Here is an 18,445-nt window from a genome sequence, read left to right as displayed (position 1 = left end):
CATTTTGTCTTGTACTTTCCTATTCTTTCCCTTGTGTAGACTCTTTCTCTCAGTCTGTAAGCATGAGTTCAGTCCACCTTAAAAAAAAAAAAAAAAGTCTTCCTTTAGTGATTTTTCTGTAAAAAGTGCTGCTCACTTTGTATTGTGCATATGAAATACAAATGAATGTATTTACAGAACAGAAATAGATACGCAGGCATAGAAAACAACCTTATGGTTACCAAAGGGGAAAGGGGAGGAAGGGATAAATTAGGTTGGGATTAACACATGCACACACTGCTATATATAAAATAGATAAACAACAGGGACCTTCTTATAGTGCAGGGAGCTATACTCAATATTCTGTAATAACCTATAATGGAAAAGAATATATATATACATATATATACACACACATATATATGAATCACTTTGCTGTATACCAGAAACTAACACAACATTGTAAATCAACTATACTTCAATTTTAAAAGCTAACTAAAAAAAAAATAAAATAAAAAAATTAACTATTTTTTACATTTACCATAAGTGTAAAAAAAAATTGTCGTGCATGTGAACTATAAAGGGATATTGCTAGCATGTAGGTTAGCATTCAGTAGGTGGAGAGGCTGCAGAGTTGAGGTTCTCCTGCATGCTGAGGCTGATGCCACTAGTTCACAGACCACACTTCTATCAGTGCTCTCAACCTTGACTCTGTGTTACCTAGCGAGCTTTAAAGAATGCTAGTATCTGGGGGCCACTCCCAGGAATCTTGGTACCCTTGACACAGAATATGGCTCAACACTGGGCTTTCCTGGTGACTCAGTTGCTAAAGCTTCCGCCTGCAATGCGTGGAAAGAGGAGCCCCCGGGCTGTAGTCCATGGGATCACAAAGAGTCAGACTTGACTGAGCGACTAAGCACACATGTACTTGGGCTCAGCATTAGAATTTTTTAAAACCTCCCTCGGTGATTCTAATGTGCAGACAATATTGAGAAGGTGGAATTACAAGGGACTTTCTACATCATACATTTCTACAGTGTTTGAACATTTTGCCAAATATTACATCGTTGCTGTTGTTTCGTCACTAAGTCTTTTGCAACCCCGTGGACTGTAGCCTGCCAGGTTCCTCTATTCATGGGATTTCCCAGGCAAGAATACCGGGGTGGGCTGCCACTTCCTCCTCCAGGAGAACTTTCCGACCCAGGGATCAAACCCACGTCTCCTGCATTGGCAGACAAGTGTTTTTTTTTTTTTTTTAACACTGAGCCATCAGGGAAGCCCAAATATTATATTACCTTGGACTTAAAAAAAAAAAAAACAAAAAAAATTTGAATTAGAAGAAGAAGGGGAAGGAAAAAGAAGGAAGACGAGAAGAAAGAGGGGAGGGGAGAAAGAATAGAGGAAGAAAACATGTTTTTAACCTAATAGATACAGCACTTTCCTTTTCAGATTTCTTGAATAGTCCACTTCCTCACTTTCCATTCACATCTGACGCTCCCCAGCCTGGCTTCTGTGCCTTTTTCTCCCTAAAGCTGTTCTGACAATAACCCCACGATGCAAGGGGCCGCGTTTTAGTTCTTACCGTACTGATCTTTGACCAATGTTGCAAGAGGTCTTGGGAAACAAAAGCCATATTCCAGCATGCACCATATCTTTAATGATTTTTTTTCTTCTTTCTTGTTGACTACAAAGGAGAATAGTAAATTATGAACCATTCTGTTTTTTCATCAAGCTAGGAAGAGTGCTTACTGACACCTAGCAACAGATGAAACATATAAGCATGCAAAGTTTTTGTTTTAAAAAATCTCTCAAAAAAAATAAAAATTTAAAAATCTCTATATATCCAAAATTAATGTCCACTAAAGTCCTAAAGGAGATAAAAGTGTCAAAACATTTTTCCCTTTTGAAGCAGACTCTCAAGCACTGTAGAGAGGTTTCCCTGGGTCTGCTCTCTCACAAAAGGAGAGGGGGGAAGTAGGGGTGTCCAAGAGAGTTTGAACATTGAAAAAAAAAGGAAATACTTTTTACAAATATTTCATAGCTTGTGTCAGTTCAGGTCCTCCAGGAAGCAGATGCTAGGATGAAATTCAAGTCCTTGAGAAGTCTGTGACACAGAGCGGGAGGGGGCGGGGAGAGCCTCAGGCTGCGAGGAAGTAGAGAAGGGAAGGGGGTTGGAGAGGAAGAGCATCGGGCGAGGGTGCCACTCGGAGAAAGTCGCAGCCAGGCCAGTTGCCCTGCAGAGGCTCCCGCCCGTGGGAAGGACTGGCCCAGATCGGAACCCCTACCGTGCTGAGTCCGAGGCTCCAAGCAGCCTGCCCAGAGTGGGGGTTCTGGACCACTACAGTGGGTCCCCACAGACGGCTGCTGGCCCTTGACTTTACATATATTAACAAATGGTTCTGAATTTTTGCATTTGACTGAAAACAATCAGACTTGTGCATTATACAATAAGACCCTTCGACTATATTATATGTCCTGAATGCAGGCTTTCTTAAGACAACCGGAAAACCAGTATTTCATGCTGTTTATATTGCCTGCCCCTAACACTGTTTGACTTTGCCACCTCAACCCTGGTGCAGGCTCAAAACTGAAATAGAATGCTGCCTGTAAATACACAGACATAGGAAAAGTACATGAAAATATTATTAGTGAGTTAGAGGGCTACTCTACTAGTTATTCTGAGTCATAGGTTACAGGTTACTTTTATGTTCCTTTGTACTTGGTCCATTTTTGAATTTTCAAAACCGTGTATAGAGGTTACAGTTTCACAATAAGGAGGAAACACAGATTTATAGGATTTCACAACTATAGTTGAATGGCTGATACAGGTGGTTCAGACAGTAAAGCGTCTGCCTACAATGCAGGAGACCTGGGTTCAATTCCTGGGTCGGAAAGATCTCCTGGAGAAGGAAATGGCAACCCACTCCAGTATTCTTGCCTGGAAAACCCCATGGATGGAGGCGCCTGGTGGGCTACAGTCCATGGGGTCACAAAGAGTCGGACATGACTGAGTGACTTCACTTTCACAACTATGGTAGAATTCTCATTCTGTTTTCAAGTCTTCGCAGCTCTGAGTCCAATGACTCACAGATAATAGATGTTTGATAAATAAATATAAGAGAAGAAAGTAAACAAGAGGGAAAAAGGAAGAATGGAATGGTAGAAGATATCTTTTGAGTACCTTCTATTTGCCACTCTGTATCCATCCTCCACCCTGCTCTGAACCCTAAAAGACTGACCTACATGGATAGCCTAGGTGAGCTCCTTGTTCTACTTTCTGGCTAGGCTGGCCAAGGGGGACAACACTGGCACATCAGAAGTAGGAATAGATGTTTATCGCCTGAGATACCTCCCCATGGGTCACTGCAACCACCCAGACCCAAGACCCTCCCCACACAGCTCTTCTGATGGGTAAAGCACATCCTCCCATTTCCCTTCAGATCTTAAAGTAATGATGTTTCTTGCTTTTACTAGATCCAGTCCTTTGCACTGTTTTTACATCTGGCCTAACCCTTTATAAATAGTCCCTTTATTAAACTCTCCTCATTAGAACTGATTCAAATGTATTCTTTTTAATGGTTGAGTGATATTCCATTGTGTATATGTACCACAGCTTTATTATCCATTCATCTGCTGATGGACATCTAGGTTGCTTCCATGTCCTGGCTATTATAAACAGTGCTGCTCTAATGAGGTGGATGAAACTGGAGCCTATTATACAGAGTGAAGTAAGCCAGAAAGAAAAACACCAATAAAGTATACTAAAGCATATATATGGAATATAGAAAGATGGTAATGATAACCCTGTATGCGAGACAGCAAAAGAGACACAGATGTTTAGAATAATCTTTTGGACTCTGTGGGAGAGGGCGAGGGTGGGATGATTTGGGAGAATGGCATTGAAACATGTATATTATCATATGTGAAACGAATCGCCAGTCCAGGTTCGATGCATGAGACAGGGTGCTCAGGGCTGGGGCACTGGGATGACCCAGAGGGATGGGATGGGGAGGGAGGTGGGAGGGGGGTTCAGGATGGGGAACACATGTACACCCATGGCAGATTCATGTCACTGTATGGCAAAAGCAATACAATGTTATAAAGTAATTAGCCTCCAGTTAAAATAAATAAAGTTATATTAAAATGAATAAATAAATAAACTCTCCTCAGATTGTCCAGTTTGAATGTACCCTATATGTATCATTAACTCCAGACAGATACACAGTCTGTTGGTGACAATAACCCAACAAGTTCTATTCTACAGGAACTAATCTTGAAGAAGGATATGGAGAAAAGTTTTTAAAACAGTACTTTACTGCTCATTTTAGATATTTAAACAACAAAAAATTTGTTTTCAGTGAGAAACTTCACTTTTACACCAAGTATTTTGTAGTTATGAACTAGTTATGCTTTTTTGCCTGCCAAAAGACAAAAATTCATATGCACTGTCCTCTCTTTCTTTCTTCACCTTTGCAGAAATCTTGTGAAAGGTTGAACACACTCTAAATACTCCACATTGATTATTTAATATATGCAGAAACAAATGAAGAATACCTGTTGCAGTATGAGAATGTGCTCAGAGATTATTTCTTTTAAAAGATCATTTCTCATCTGTTTGTTAGTAGAATTTCTTTGTAGGTGGCTTTGATACAATTTTTTTTTTCCCCAGAAAAGACAACGAGAGGCTATTTTAATACTTACAACTAATACTAATTTTATAAAAGTTATAAATTCAAAAACCAGGACTCTTAATTCAACTTATAAAACTCATTATTTTATTTCTAAACTTAATTATGTAGATTTAAAAATAATTTAAATTTAAATAGATTTAAAATTAACCTACTGAATTTTAACATTTTCCTTTAAAGTGGCCTTTTTTTCATATTTAGTGTCACTCATAAACTTAATTAAACTTCACTTAGATTTTAATTTTAATTAGGATATAGTTAATCCACAGTGCTGTGTTAGTTTCAGGCATGCTGCAAAGTGAGTCCATTATACATTTACATTTATTCACTCTTTTTTAGGTTATTTTCCCATATAGGCTATTACAGAGTATTGAGGAGAGTTCCTTGTACTATGCAACAGGTTCTTGTTAGTTATTTATTTTACACATAGTAATATGTATGTGTCAATCCCAATTTCCCAATTTATTCCCCCCCATAACTGCCCCCCTCCCCCCCCATAACTGTAACTTTGTTTTCTACATCTGTGACTCTTCCTGTTTTGTAACTAAGTTCATTTGTACTCTTTTTTTAGATTTCACATAGAATAGGAATCATATATTTGTCTTTCTGTGCCTGACTTACTTCACTCAGTATGGCAATCTCTAGGTCAATTCATGGCACTGCAATTAAATATTTTAAATTTAATATTCTTTCTACTTAATGCTTCTAACTAGTAAAACTTAACCTAATGTTTAGACAATGATGAATCTAACAAATTAAAATTGAAAATTCTGCAACTCTTAAGTTCTCTTATACATTTCAGTGCTTTTTACAAACTTTGTAAACCTATCTTAGCTTTTCAATTTAATAAAATCACAACTCTAAAATTAAACATTCAGTTTTACATTTTAAGTTGGAGTCATGAGGCTAATATATCAGATCCTCTAATTAGTCAAATGATCTTAACTATGATAAATATTAAATATTTAAAACATGAAACATACACAATCACTCCCAAAGTTTAGGCAAAATAATTAACTTTATTGGTTGCTAGTTCATTATTTCTATATGTAAGGGGCAAATAAGCTTTATCATCCAAGCAATTTGGGGCTATTATTACAAGCAAATTGATTTAAAAATTCCAAACAAACAGGGTTATCTGCTTAGTGACTGATATCAAACATAAAATTTTTGACCAAAACATCTCTAGAGCAGCCAACATCTAGAACAGTTTTTCTTGCAACGCTGAGGCTATTTGTACCCTGTTTTATGGTCACCTTGAAATTAAAGGCTTCATCCTTACTTTTCTCCAAGTGAAATAGTTTACAGCCTCTATCCCCTAGGTTCAAGTTGTGCGTGCTTAATCGCTTAGTCATGTCTGACTCTTTGCAACCCCATGGACTGTAGTCTGCCAGGCTCCTCTGTCCATGGGGATTCTCCAGGCAAGAATGCTGGAGTGGGTTGCCATGCCATCCTCCAGGAGGTCTTCCCAACCCAGGAATTGAACCCAGGTCTCCTGCAGTGCAGGCAGATTCTTCACTATCTGAGCCACCAGGGAAGCCAAAGAATACTGGAGTGGGGAGCCTATCCCTTCTCCAGGGGCTCTTCCCGACCCAGAAATTGAACCAGGGTCTGAATTCTTTACCATCTAAGCTACCAGGGATTCAAGTTATATATTACCAAATATTCAAGGTTGTATTCAATTTATTTACTGCTTGATTCTATTTACTGCTTGATTCCTTTTCTCCAGGGACATAATTCTCAAAGATATTTTTATAATATCCAGTTACACTGTCTATGTCTTGTTTCCTGTGTCATGTTAGTGACAGTACATTTTTACCATCACTGCCACTCTCCTTCAGGTTACCCTACATATGATAGGAAAGGCCTGGGCAAAGGATACATTTCACAGGTCCCTAGAGTAAACATTTTAATGCTTCCCTCCCTTCTTGGGCCCTGCTCTTGGGTGATATGCCTTAGCCTGTGAAGGACCAGTATGAGATGACTTGGGTTGAGCAGGTCTGGGCTGAGAAGGTTTAGATTGGGAGGACTGGGGCTGGCATGGCTTGGGCTGAGTGGGTTTGGATGGAGAACTTTCAGCTCGGGGGGCCTGGTGCTGAGTGGGTTTGGTTTGAGTGGGTTTGGGTTGAAAGGGCACAGGTTGGGAGGGTTTGGGCTGGGACTGCTTGACCTGGGGTGACTTGGGCTGATTTGATTTTAATTGAGAGCTGGGTAAATACATGCTGTGGGACATAGGATGGAATCCCGTTTGGAAAGATGGATTTGAAGGCCCACCTTGTGTCTTCAGCTTAGCTCCTTGCTGAGAGGCAGTCGTTCTTGGTTTTTGTGTGGCTCCTGCTGCTTGAAAGGCTTGATGGTGAGGATTTACAATATGGGGTTTCGTTCTCATGAATGTTCTAATTGTCTCTGTTGGCCTTGTTCCCCAGGCACTGACTTGCCCAGGCTTCCCAACTGCTCCTGCTGGCCGTGAACCCAGGGAATGGGGGTGACCTCCCTGGGAGTCCACTTTCCCAGACCTTTCAAGGGTTCCCATCATCTGTGGTCTCTGAGGCCAGGCTGGTATACGCTGAGAAATGGGTCTTGGTGGTCTCCCAAAAGTTCTACCCATGTGATGTCTCCAAGGAGCTCCTGAGAATCTCATAAATGTTTCACCTGAATAAAATCTCTGGGGCTGGAAATATTGAATTCCAAAACGTTTGCCTGGACTATGTGCCCTTGTATTCAGAAAGGGCAAAGGATGGAAACTCTTAGGCCTCTGCTGTAACCAAAAGTGGGAGCCCATAGCCCAAGGGGCTTTCAAAGAACCACGGTTAAAGTTACCTCCAACTCTGGCTGGTAAAGGACGGAAGTTTCTCAGAGGAGGAATGAATACTGGAGTGAGATGGAAATTCTGACTATTTAGGCTGATCTGACAACTAGTCTCAGACATCTTAGCAGGGCTTTCAGATGAGTTTTCTGACTGACTGTGTCTTTGTGATCCCTCATCTTCAGCTGTTCCAGTCAAGTTTTCACTAGGGGAAACTTGAATCCCCTGAATGTCCTCAAAGTCTTGGTCTACCTGTATCCCCAACTCTCTGGCCAGGGGGGCCATGTCTTCCACAGACACACATCTGAGTGAAGAGGACATCACTTCTTGGAGGGTGGCTTGAAGACCCTCCATGTTCCTTCCTCTCTGCCCCGTTTCCTCCTCCTCCCAAAACAGTAGCTGTGATGGCTTCAACTTCAGGACCCTCTGGAAAACCTGAGCCTCTTCACTCTCCCTGGCCTGGGGACTGAGGACAAAGTAACATCTTTCAATGGCAGCTTCTCCTAAAAACATTAGCAAGTCCCATTCCTTCTCACCTAGGCAGTCAGTGAAAAAAAACACAGCTGAGGAAACCTCCATCAAGAAACCAAACTGTGTCCAAAAACTTTCTAGATCTCCACGAAGGTTGGCCACAGCAACAGGCTTCTGGGGGAAACTAGGGTTTTCACTTAAACTGCTGCTATCAGGAAAACACCATGTTATCTCAACCAGGCCATCAGAGATCTGCCGGGGAAGCACCTGAACAGGCAAGTCCTGATGAAGAAAGATTTTGTGTGATTTCAGATGGACAGGGCTGAGCAGGGCATTGAGGATTCTGGACTTGGAAAAGCTACAGTATCCTAGACGCACAAAAGAGATGACAGGCATCTTCATCAGAGTCAGAAGCTTTTCTGTATCCCCTGTAGGCCCTCCTGAAGACTGTGTTGACTGCTCCTTCACAACGTCCTTCATGGCCCCTAGCATTAAAATGCTTCTGTTGTTTTCTGCATCTGGCAGTAGCAGGGGAAGAGCAAACCGGCAATGATACATGTTTGACATGACTTCACGTTGCAAAGAGCTGTCTGAAGACAGCAAAGAGGCACAAAGGACATCCAGGGGATTAATGGTTTTTGTTTCTCTAATTTCCAAGTTCTCTACTCCAGTCAACAATTCCCCTTTGCTCTCTTCACCCAGAACCTTGGGTCTGAGGACTGAATCTCTGGCTGTCACATCCAGTGCTTGAACTTTCATCAGGAAGTTCCAAGCCAAGTCACTCGGAGTCTCAGGCACCCACGTACATCCTCGGTCTAAGGAGAATTGTTTCACAAAGTCTGACCGAAGCTTTCTGCTTGTGTCCAGGTTCAAACAGGACAGGACATCTTTAAACACATTTTTTCTTTCTGTAGGAAAAAAAGATATAGTCACTGAATGTCATGCTCAGCATCTGAGCTTTCTTCACTGACTTTTAAAATTAAGTAATTAATATTTTCTTTGAAAAAAATAAAAGATGATCCACCATCTGTCTGTTCTTTTTGTGGTTGAGTAATATTCCATTGTATATATGTTCTACAACTTCTTTATCCATTAATCTGTTGCTGGAGGAAGGATGGAATGCTGTGTGTGTGGAAGGTTGGTTCAAAAGGGAGGGGACATATGTACATGTATGGTTCATTCATGTAGATATATGGTAGAAACCAATACAATATGATAAAGTGATTATCCTCCAACTTAAAATAAATTTTTAAAAAAGATTAAACAAGTAAAGTGAAAGTGCTGTTTCATCACTCTGCCAAGTCTACTTTCCTTCTAAGAGATATGTCAATATGGTATGGTATGTTTCCTTGTCTTCCTTTTTCAGTACAAGTACATAAGTATGCTTGCATATGTAGAAGTACACAGCTTGGTATAATGGATGCTATTTTATTCTATAAATGATATTATACCAAATGATTTTTCCATTTGTTTTCACTCAGTGGTATTCCTTGCAAATTCTTCCAAATAAGTATATACAGAGAACTACTTAATTCATTTTATTAATCCATTGTACTTAATGGTTTGGATGGACCACTATTTATTTAATCATTGTCTACTGATGATCATTCAGGTTTTCGAATTTTTTGGTTGTGTTCATATGCAGTAATGAGAAAGCCTGTTAATGCTACTTTATACATATGTATAAGGAATTCTCTAAGTCGATACTGATTTATATTAAATGTTAACTCTTGTTAAAGTTTGGAGAAATGGAAGAATTTGTCTTCTCAGAATTTACATGTTGTATATAATTTCTCCTGATGTCATTTTCTAATTTATCTTCTAGCCACTTATTGAGAATACAGAGATAGTGCTAAGTAGAGAAAGAAAATCAGAGAGCATTTCCTGCTCCCCATGGATAGTAACTTAGCATAAGCTTCTTGGATCCCTTGTAAAAATAGTCTAGAAGAAACAGTAGACATGAGAAAAAGTGTAGGTTTCAAGAATTAACAAAAGGAACTCTAAGAAATCCTTCAACAGTCTGAAAGTTGCTTGAACTGGTGTATCTGATAGGTAAGAAGGTGAGGGAGAAGTTGAGGCCAGCATGAAGGATCCCCAGAAGAGGAAGTGAGAAGATGGATTGCAGAAAACATATAATTTCTGCTCTTGCTTTCCCCTGCCTATCCCCCACTTTTCCTTAGGACAACCATCCTCTGTTTCTTCAGCACAGCAACTGGTACCCACACGGCCCAAGCCAGATGACAAATGTTGACAAGGTATTATCAGGCTACTGTGGAATTGTACAGTGATATGTCTAACAAACACAGAGAGGAATGAAAATTAAGAAGCAATGATTTCTAGAACCAAGTACCAATTTTTTAAATTAAAAATTCATGAAAATAGCCCAGGCAAGACAAAAGAAATGATTGGAGATTTTAGCTGCCACCCACTGAAATGAAACAGACTTTTTATTAATTTGAGTCCCACAGTTGATCAATGGAGACCCACTCCAAGATGACCCAGATATTGGACATAGACTAAAAGAATTTTAAAGTAGCTATCTTAACTATTTTAAGAATGTACTATAAACCCATAATGAATAATTAATAGAAATTATCAAGAAAAAAGAAAAAAGCATTTAAAATGTAAATTCTTGAACAAAAAGCATGATATCTGAATTTTTTCAAAAATCAGTAGATGGACTTTAAAAAAGACTGGAAATGACAGAAGAAAAATTCACTGTACTTAGAAATATAGTAATAGAAATGATCCAATCTAAAGAATAAGGATAAAAAAATACTTTAAAAAAATGAGCAGAGCCTTAGGGACCTTGGGAAAAATGTCAGAAACTCTAACATACATGTACTTGGAGTCTCAAAAAGAGAAGGGGGTGCAAGTGAGACAAAAAATATTTGGATAAATAATAGTTGAAAATTTTCCAAATTTGGGGGAGGTGTAAATTCCAAATGTAGAGATTCATAAATCCTGCATAAGATGAAAACAAAGAAAATCACACCTAGACACATCAGAGTTAATAACAGAAAACATTTTAAGGAAAATATCTTGAAATCAACCAGAAGAAAAATAGCACAACACAAGAGGGAACAATGATAAAATGACAAGACTTAGCATCAGAAAGAATGGAAGCCAAATGACAGAAATGATATCCATCATTTCTGAAGGCAAAAAGACACCAGTCTAAAATTCCTTACAGAAAAAATATTCTTCTGGATTGAAGGCAAAATGAAGACATGTTTCAATAAACAAAAAATAAATAAAAGTCTTCAGGCTAACAGGGAATAACATCAAATAAAAACTTGAATCTTCAGGAAGAAGAAAGAGCAGAGAAAATGATAAATTTATGGGTTCCTGGACTTCCCCTGCTGGCGCTAGTGGTAAAGCAACCACCTGCCAATGCAGGAGACATAAAAGACCCAAGTTTGATCATTGACTGACTCCAAATAGTATAAACTAGAAGGGAAAGTGAAAGTGAAGTCGCTCAGTCGTGTCAGACTCTTTGCCACCACCACAGAGAGTTGATTACATAACCTGTATATGAATTGACTCGATACATTGCAGAGCAGACAGGCAATGCCTTAAGTCTTCCTTTTGAGAGTCTTCAATTTGAGAATTTGAGAGGAAGTGATGGGGTGGGAGAGGGGCGGGAAGAAAGTGGCTTAAAATTTAACATGACAAAAAGCATGACAATCCTCCTTTGAATCAGATGTATTTGATTTCCACCCCTACCCCCAGTTCCTAGCTGCATAGACAAATATTACAGAGGCAAGAGACAGAGCATAGCCATAAATCATTATTAAAAAAATGTTTTTATCCTCCAGTCAACTAGAGTGGATTGGAAACCATTAGAATTATGTACAGTCATAACTGCATTATTATTGAAACTTTTCTTGACCTGTTTTCCTAAGGCTGTGTCAAATACAAATTGGCACTTGTCAAGGGCATTTTCCATCTGCCCCTTTGGAGGCTGAGTCTTGTGCTGCTGCAGCTATTGACCTTCAACATGACCTGAAGGGGGTTCAGGGTGGAGAATGAGGCACTCTGTTGCTGCAGGGAGACTGGTGGAACAGGCCTTTAGATGGGTAGATATTTGCAGGAACAGATTTCATGACCCCAATCCTTACACTCTCTCATATCCAGAAAAGCACTCAGTCCTTTCATGGTGACATCAGCTCCTGGTGGTTAGCAGAAAATCTTTTGTAAAATAAGTGCTTGATTGTGTGAACTCCTCCTTCACTGAAAATCACATACATTGACCTTCCCCCACTACTCCTTTGGAGCAGTTTCTCAGAGCTATCTGAAATGCTCTCTCCCTGGCTGTAGTCCTCGTTTTGACTCAAATAAAACTTAACTTGCAACTCTCATGTTGTGCATCTTTTTTTAGTCAACAAATGTTAGATTGGTTGCAAAACTAGCCCCAAGTAATGGCTTTCCTGGGTTTCCCTGGTGACTCAGATGGTAAAGAATCTGCCTGCAAAACAGGAGAACCAGGTTTGATCCCTGGGTCGGGCGGGAATAAACCCTGGAGAATGGCATGGTAATCCAGTCCAGTATTCTTGCTGGGAGAATTCCATGGATGGAGGAGCCTGGCAGGCTACAGTCCATGGGGTTGCAAAGAGTCAGACACAACTGAGCGACTAACACACAATGGTTTTCTGGTATCCACACCTTTTGTAATATTACTTTGCAAGAGATGCAGCCTATTCTTCCCCAACCCTTAAAGCTCTGTGACTTGCTTTTGCCAACAGATTGTGGCAGAAGTCAAACAATGTTACGGATTGAATTATATCCCCTACAAAAAGATGCTAATCTTCCCAGTACTTCAGAATGTGGCCTTATTTGTGAATAGGGTCATTACAGAGGTCATCAACTTAAAATGAGGTTATTAGGGTGGGCCCTAGTGCCATCTGATCAGTGTCCTAATTAAAAGAAGAAATTTGAAAACAGACACATGCACCAAAGGAAATGACTTGAAGACACAGGAGAGAAGATGGTCTTCAAGTCAAAGAATTGCAGAAGCTACTGGAAGCTGGGAGAGAGAACTGGAACAGGTCCTTCCCTAATGTCTTCAGAGAGAGTATAACCTTGCCAACACCTTGGTTTCAGTCTCCAGGCCTCCATATCTGTAAAACAATATATTTCCCATTGTTCTAAGCCACCTTTTTGTAGTATTTTACTGTGGCGGCCCTAGGAAACCTATCATACAGATGGCATGATAGTTCTGAGTCTAAGCCTCAAAATGCCTTCAGGACTCTGTTTCTGTCTCTCTGACTCCTCTGCTCTCACTCTAAGACTATGCCTGACATAGTCTGAGAGTTAGCCCAGACTAGCTTGTTAGAGGACATGGCAATCCACTCCAATATTCTTGCCTGGAGAATCCCATGGGTAGAGAAGCCTGGTGGTCTACAGTCCATGGGGTTGCAGAGAATCAACTCAATCAACTGACCATGCATGCACAGCTTGCTAGAAGATGAGAAATGAGCCAACAGCTAGCTGACCACCGACACAGATGTAAACCCAGAGAAGACCAGAAGAATGCCTGTCAGTTACAGACACATAAACAATTATACACTCTTATTGTTTTAAGTGACCCTAATTTTGAGGTGCCTATTATATTTATTATGGCAAATAAATAATAAAGAAAAAACATGCAAAACAAAACAATATCATGCAAGAAACACATAATATTAAAATGTTACCTATGGAAGAAGGTGAATAAGGAATGGAGAAAAAAGTCAAATAGATTTAAAAAAAGGGGGGGGCTTTTGCAGAATAATGCTGATGGTATGCAATGAAAAAGTAATTCAACCCTAAGCAACTACTGTAATATATTTAAAAAATTAAGAATGAGGTCTAAAAAGCAGTGGGGCAAGAGTTGTGTTATAGGTTGAATTATGTACCCCTCAAAATCATATGTTGAAATTCTAAGACCCAGTATCTCAGAATGTAATGGTATTTAGAAATGGAGTCATTGTTGATGTATAATTAGTTAAGATGAGGTCATTACAGTGAGCCCTGGTCCTATGACTGTTATCTTTATAAAATAGGAAAATTGGGGAATTCCTTGGTGTTCCAGTGGTTGGGACTCTAAGCTTCTCCTGCAGGGCGCTTGGGTTCCATCCCTGGTCAGTTCAGTTCAGTTCAGTTCAGTCGCTCAGTCGTGTCCAACTCTTTGCGACCCCATGGACTGCAGCACAGGGAACGATTAATAAGACCCTGCAAACTGCATGGTGCGGCCAAAAAACAAAAGAAAAGGGGGAAATGTGAACATAGAGACACAAACCCAGGAAGACAACCAAGTGAAGATAAAGGCAGATTGTAGGGGATGGGGGGCTGAGTGCTTCCACAAGCCAAAGAATTCTAAAGATTTCCAGCAAACTACCAGAAGCTAGGAACAGATTCTTTCTACAATCTTCAGAAGGAACCAACCCCTATATACATCTCCAGACTTCCAGCCTGCAAATTGTGAGACAACATATTTCTACTGTTTATTGTCTTACAGCCATGAAATTAAAAGACACTTGCTCCTTGGAAGAAAAGTTATGACAAGCCTAGACAGCATATTAAAAAGCAGAGGCATTACTTTGCCAATAAATGTCTGTCTAGTCAAAGCTATGGTTTTTGCAGTAGTCATGTATGGATGTGAGAGTTGGACCATCAAGAAAGCTGAGAGTTAAAGAACTGATGCTTTTGAATTGTAGTGTTGAAGACTCTTGAGAGTCCCTTGGACTGCAAGGAAATCCAACCAGTCAATCCAAAAGGAAATCAGTCCTGAATATTCATTGGAAGGACTGATGCTGAAGCTGAAGCTCCAATACTTTGGCCACCTGATGCGAAGGCAGGGGGAGAAAGCGACAACAGAGGATGAGATGGTTGGATGGTATCACTGACTCGACTGAGTCTGAGCAAGCTCTGGGAGTTGGTGGTGGACAGGGAAGCCTGATGGGAAGCAGTCCATGGGGTTGAAAAGAGTCAGACACGACTGAACCACTGAACTGAACTGATAGTTTAAGCTACCAAGTTTGTGGTACCACTATGTTACAGCATTCTAGTAACCAGGTCAAGGTGTGCAGAGAAGGAAATTACTCTTTTCTGACCCATAATTGGATTATGGATTTGGGCTGAATGTGAATTGGTAGTTACCTTCCCCTTCTACATTCAGAACTTGGTGGTGTTTATTTTCCCAGACAATATCTCTCCAAATTAAGCATTTCTCATATTTTGAATTTTCATTAAGAAATATTCAAATTCAAGGTACTGGTATAATCTTCCTCATTGAAATGGCTATATTTGGATAGCTCAAGCCAAGCATTATTTTGGGACCTTATCCATTTACCACAAATTCCTCTCCTGTTTCTGCTTCAAAAGTTAGGTCCATAATCCCCATATTCTATTGATGACAAAGGTTCTAAAATGATTTAAAAGACTTAATCTGAGGTATAGAAGGCAACAGCTAAAATTAGTGGTTAGCAACTTACTATATGTGTGATGGAGGTGACTGCAGAAGCCTAAAAGTTCATAGTCAATACTTACTTTATCTTATACTGTCCACTTGGAGAAGAACATGGCAACCCACTCCAGTATTCTTATCTGGAGAATCCCCATGGACAGAGGAGCCTGGCGGGCTACAGTCCATGGGGTCGCAAAGAGTTGGACACGACTGAAGGGACTTTGCACACATGCACATACTGTCCACTATTTTTAGGTCCTGGGTTTTCCTCCCTGTCAACAGCCACCGCTGAGGAAACCCCAAGTTAGACAGGTTCGAGGTATTTTTGAGGAGCTACTTTTCTGCTTCCATCTGGTGCTGTTCCTCAATCCCCTCCCTGTTATGATACTGCAATCAAGATTTAAGTTTTTGCCTAAGTAACTCTACACATCATTCCCATACCTTCCATACTCTTCTCCTCTTCCTCCTCCAAAGACATGCCAGTTTCTGGATCCTCATAATTCTGTTCATCAGAGAACTCCGTGGTTCCGAGGTACACAGAGTCCTCTCTGCCATCATAGACACTGCCCTCTGGGTCACTGTAAGCCTCTTTTTCCAGGATGATGTTTGCATCTTCAGAGTACCGCACAGATTCTAAATAATCCTCTTGTCCTAAGTATAAAGAATCATCTGGCTCCTCGTATCTCTGTCCATCCTGTAAATACTCAATAGTTGCTGGAAATTCACACTCAATGATCTCAACTGACTGTGGCGATGTGAATTTTGATGTGTTGTCTTCCTTCTCATTTTCCTTTGAAGACCAAGTAGTTTCCTGATAACCAGTTTCCTTGTCTGTGGAAGACTCAGAGGTTTCCAAATCCAAGCAATCTTTCTCTTTGAAGGACGTGGTGATCTCAGGGTTCTCAGGCTGTTTTTCTCCAGGAAGGAAAACATCTTCCTTGCTTGCTCCTGTCGGTGGAGGTGGCTCTCTATACTCATGTTTCAAATCTTCTGGAAAGAATAAGAAAGTGTGAGAGATTTTTATTTTCTCTCTCGAAATTAACAGATGTTACATTAGGGAGCTCCCATGACCTCAAAGCATCATCTCTCTATTTCACTAGATGATAGGAATACCTACATAAATGGCAATAAGTCAGCTCAGAACTTTCTTTCTCCCACTGAAAAATATCAGATCGCACTCCTGCCCAGCTCAAAAGTTTGAGTCTTTCATAGCAAACTCAAAGGGTAAGTGGGTGAAATAGAAAACTTGAATCCTTTGTTTACTTGTCGATTTACTGTAACCCCAAACCGGGCTTCCCTGGTAGCTCAAATGGTAAAGAGTCTGCCTGCAATGCAGGAGATTTGAACTTGATCCCCGGGTTAGGAGGTTCCTTTAGAGAAGGAAACAGCAACCCCCTCCAGTATTCTTGCCTAGAAAGTCCCATGGACAGAGGAGCCGGGCGTGCTGCAGTCCATTGGGTTGCAAAGAGTTGGAAACCACTGAGTGACTAACACTTTCAACAGCAGCTCAGACTTCCTAGGGTCATTACTAATGAAGTTTGATGCTAATAATTTCTAATGAAGAAGTGAATAGCTCTTATTTAGAATAAATCCTGGAAATACTAAGTTTCTGGGTCCTGTACTACATTAGAAACCATTAGCATTAATATTTTTATCTTAGCCTCTGCCTCTCTGAGTTGTGCTTAGTCGCTCAGTCGTGACTCTTTGCAAGTGACTCACTCTTTGCAACCCCATGGGCTGTAGCCCACCACGGTCCTTTGTCCACGGAGGTTCTCCAGGGAAGAATACTGGAGTGGGTTGCCATGCCCTCCTCCAGGGGGTCTTTTCAACCCAGGGATAGAACCCAGGTCTTCATGCATTGCAGGCAAATTCTTTACCATCTGAGTCACCAGGGAAACCCAAGAATACTGGAGTGGGTAGCCTATCTCTTCTCCAGGGGATCTTTCCAACCCAGGAATCAACTGGGGTCTCCTGCATTGCAGGCGGATTCTTTACCAGCTGAGCTACCAGGGATGCAGTAAGTGCTTCCTATTTGCCACTAATTATCATTGCATATTGAAAAATTAGCATTTGATTTGCTCCTGAAAATGAGGATTCACCTGGCATTCTTCTTAGAGAGAAAATGAAATAGCTAATCCACCGCGTATGTGTGTCAAAAATTATTTTCCCTCTATTTTCAAAATGGCGATGCTAAATGAAAGATGCAGCTTTTGGTCTTGAGGTTGTTAATACCTATGAATTCACTTACTTGATAAAGAAATCCCAATGTGTCACTAACAGTAGTCTCTTTCCAACTATGAATATTTCGGGATGTCACTGTCAAAACAGTAAGACGTTTATACCAGCAAGAAAACAACTGCTGGTTTTGGATTGCGTTTGAACAAAAAAGTTATAAATCCTCCAGAACAATAACATACATCATTCCCTGCTTTTTAAATCTTGGACACATTTCCCTTTTATCATATTTCGCTGAAAATTATCTCCAGGAGAATGACAAATGAAAATAAAGGTTAGTCATTTTCTTTTTTTCAGGAAAACTGCCTTCTCCCTCTTGGCCCAAAAAGTGTAGAAATGTAACCTACCTTGATTTAAGTTGCAAATGGTAGCTGACTGGGAAAAAGTATTAAACAAACAGTTGAGAAAAAGCTGACAGCTCACTTCTCCCTTTTTCTGTACCAAAATCAACAGCTTCCGACTTTTCTTCAGGGGATCTGTAATATTCTCCAGAATCTCATACTCCTCCTCAGAAATCAGCTTCCGAGAGGTTAATGTATCTAAGATACAGTCGGGATCCTGTTGTAGGATTTCTAGTAACTTTTTTCTTTCTTTTTCTATGATTTGGGAGGGAACACTCCCTGTAGCCATTGTTCCTGTTTTCTGCAGACCAGGAAATGAACTATGAAACTGTTTCAATGCAGAAACACAAGTTCGGTTTTGCTTTTTTTTTTTTTAAAGGCAGAGTAATGCTTTTTGGCAAAGATTAACCATGTCAGTGACCCTTAGTGTTGGAGACAGCAGATAGAAACAAGCCAAAAAGTTGGGGGGAATACAGCC

The 18,445-nt window shown here is 40.3% G+C and overlaps 1 protein-coding gene across 2 annotated transcripts; it reads right to left on the bottom strand.

The window, feature by feature from the left end:
* Nucleotides 1–5,666: 5,666 nt before the first annotated feature.
* Nucleotides 5,667–18,291, bottom strand: CARD6 (caspase recruitment domain family member 6). Of its 2 annotated transcripts, none has more exons than XM_065905622.1 (3): nucleotides 17,974–18,291; nucleotides 15,833–16,381; nucleotides 5,667–8,852 (listed from the first exon to the last, which is right to left on the bottom strand). In XM_065905622.1, exons 1-3 carry the CDS (start codon nucleotides 18,254–18,256, stop codon nucleotides 6,577–6,579), a joined length of 3,108 nt encoding a protein of 1,035 aa, XP_065761694.1. In that variant the 5' UTR covers nucleotides 18,257–18,291; the 3' UTR covers nucleotides 5,667–6,576. The 2 variants fall into 2 exon arrangements, with proteins under 2 accessions (XP_065761694.1, XP_065761695.1); XM_065905623.1 differs by having other exon boundaries at nucleotides 15,833–16,378.
* Nucleotides 18,292–18,445: the final 154 nt, after the last annotated feature.

This window comes from Muntiacus reevesi, chromosome 14 (genome assembly GCF_963930625.1).
Source record: "Muntiacus reevesi chromosome 14, mMunRee1.1, whole genome shotgun sequence".
Taxonomy (NCBI): Eukaryota; Metazoa; Chordata; class Mammalia; order Artiodactyla; family Cervidae; genus Muntiacus; species Muntiacus reevesi.
The sequence above is the reverse complement of the archived record's forward strand: the minus strand, read 5'-3'. Positions and strand labels throughout refer to the sequence as shown.

Bases quoted from the DNA above. Each gene is read 5' to 3' on its own strand.
- CARD6 (XM_065905622.1), bottom strand. From the start codon at position 18,256: ATGGCTACAGGGAGTGTTCCCTCCCAAATCATAGAAAAAGAAAGAAAA. The intron at 16,382-17,973 runs GTAGGTTACATT...TATTCTTTCCAG, and splicing joins CATTTGCAACTTAAATCAAG to AAGATTTGAAACATGAGTAT. The intron at 8,853-15,832 runs GTATGGGAATGA...TTTTTCCTACAG, and splicing joins AGAGGAGAAGAGTATGGAAG to AAAGAAAAAATGTGTTTAAA.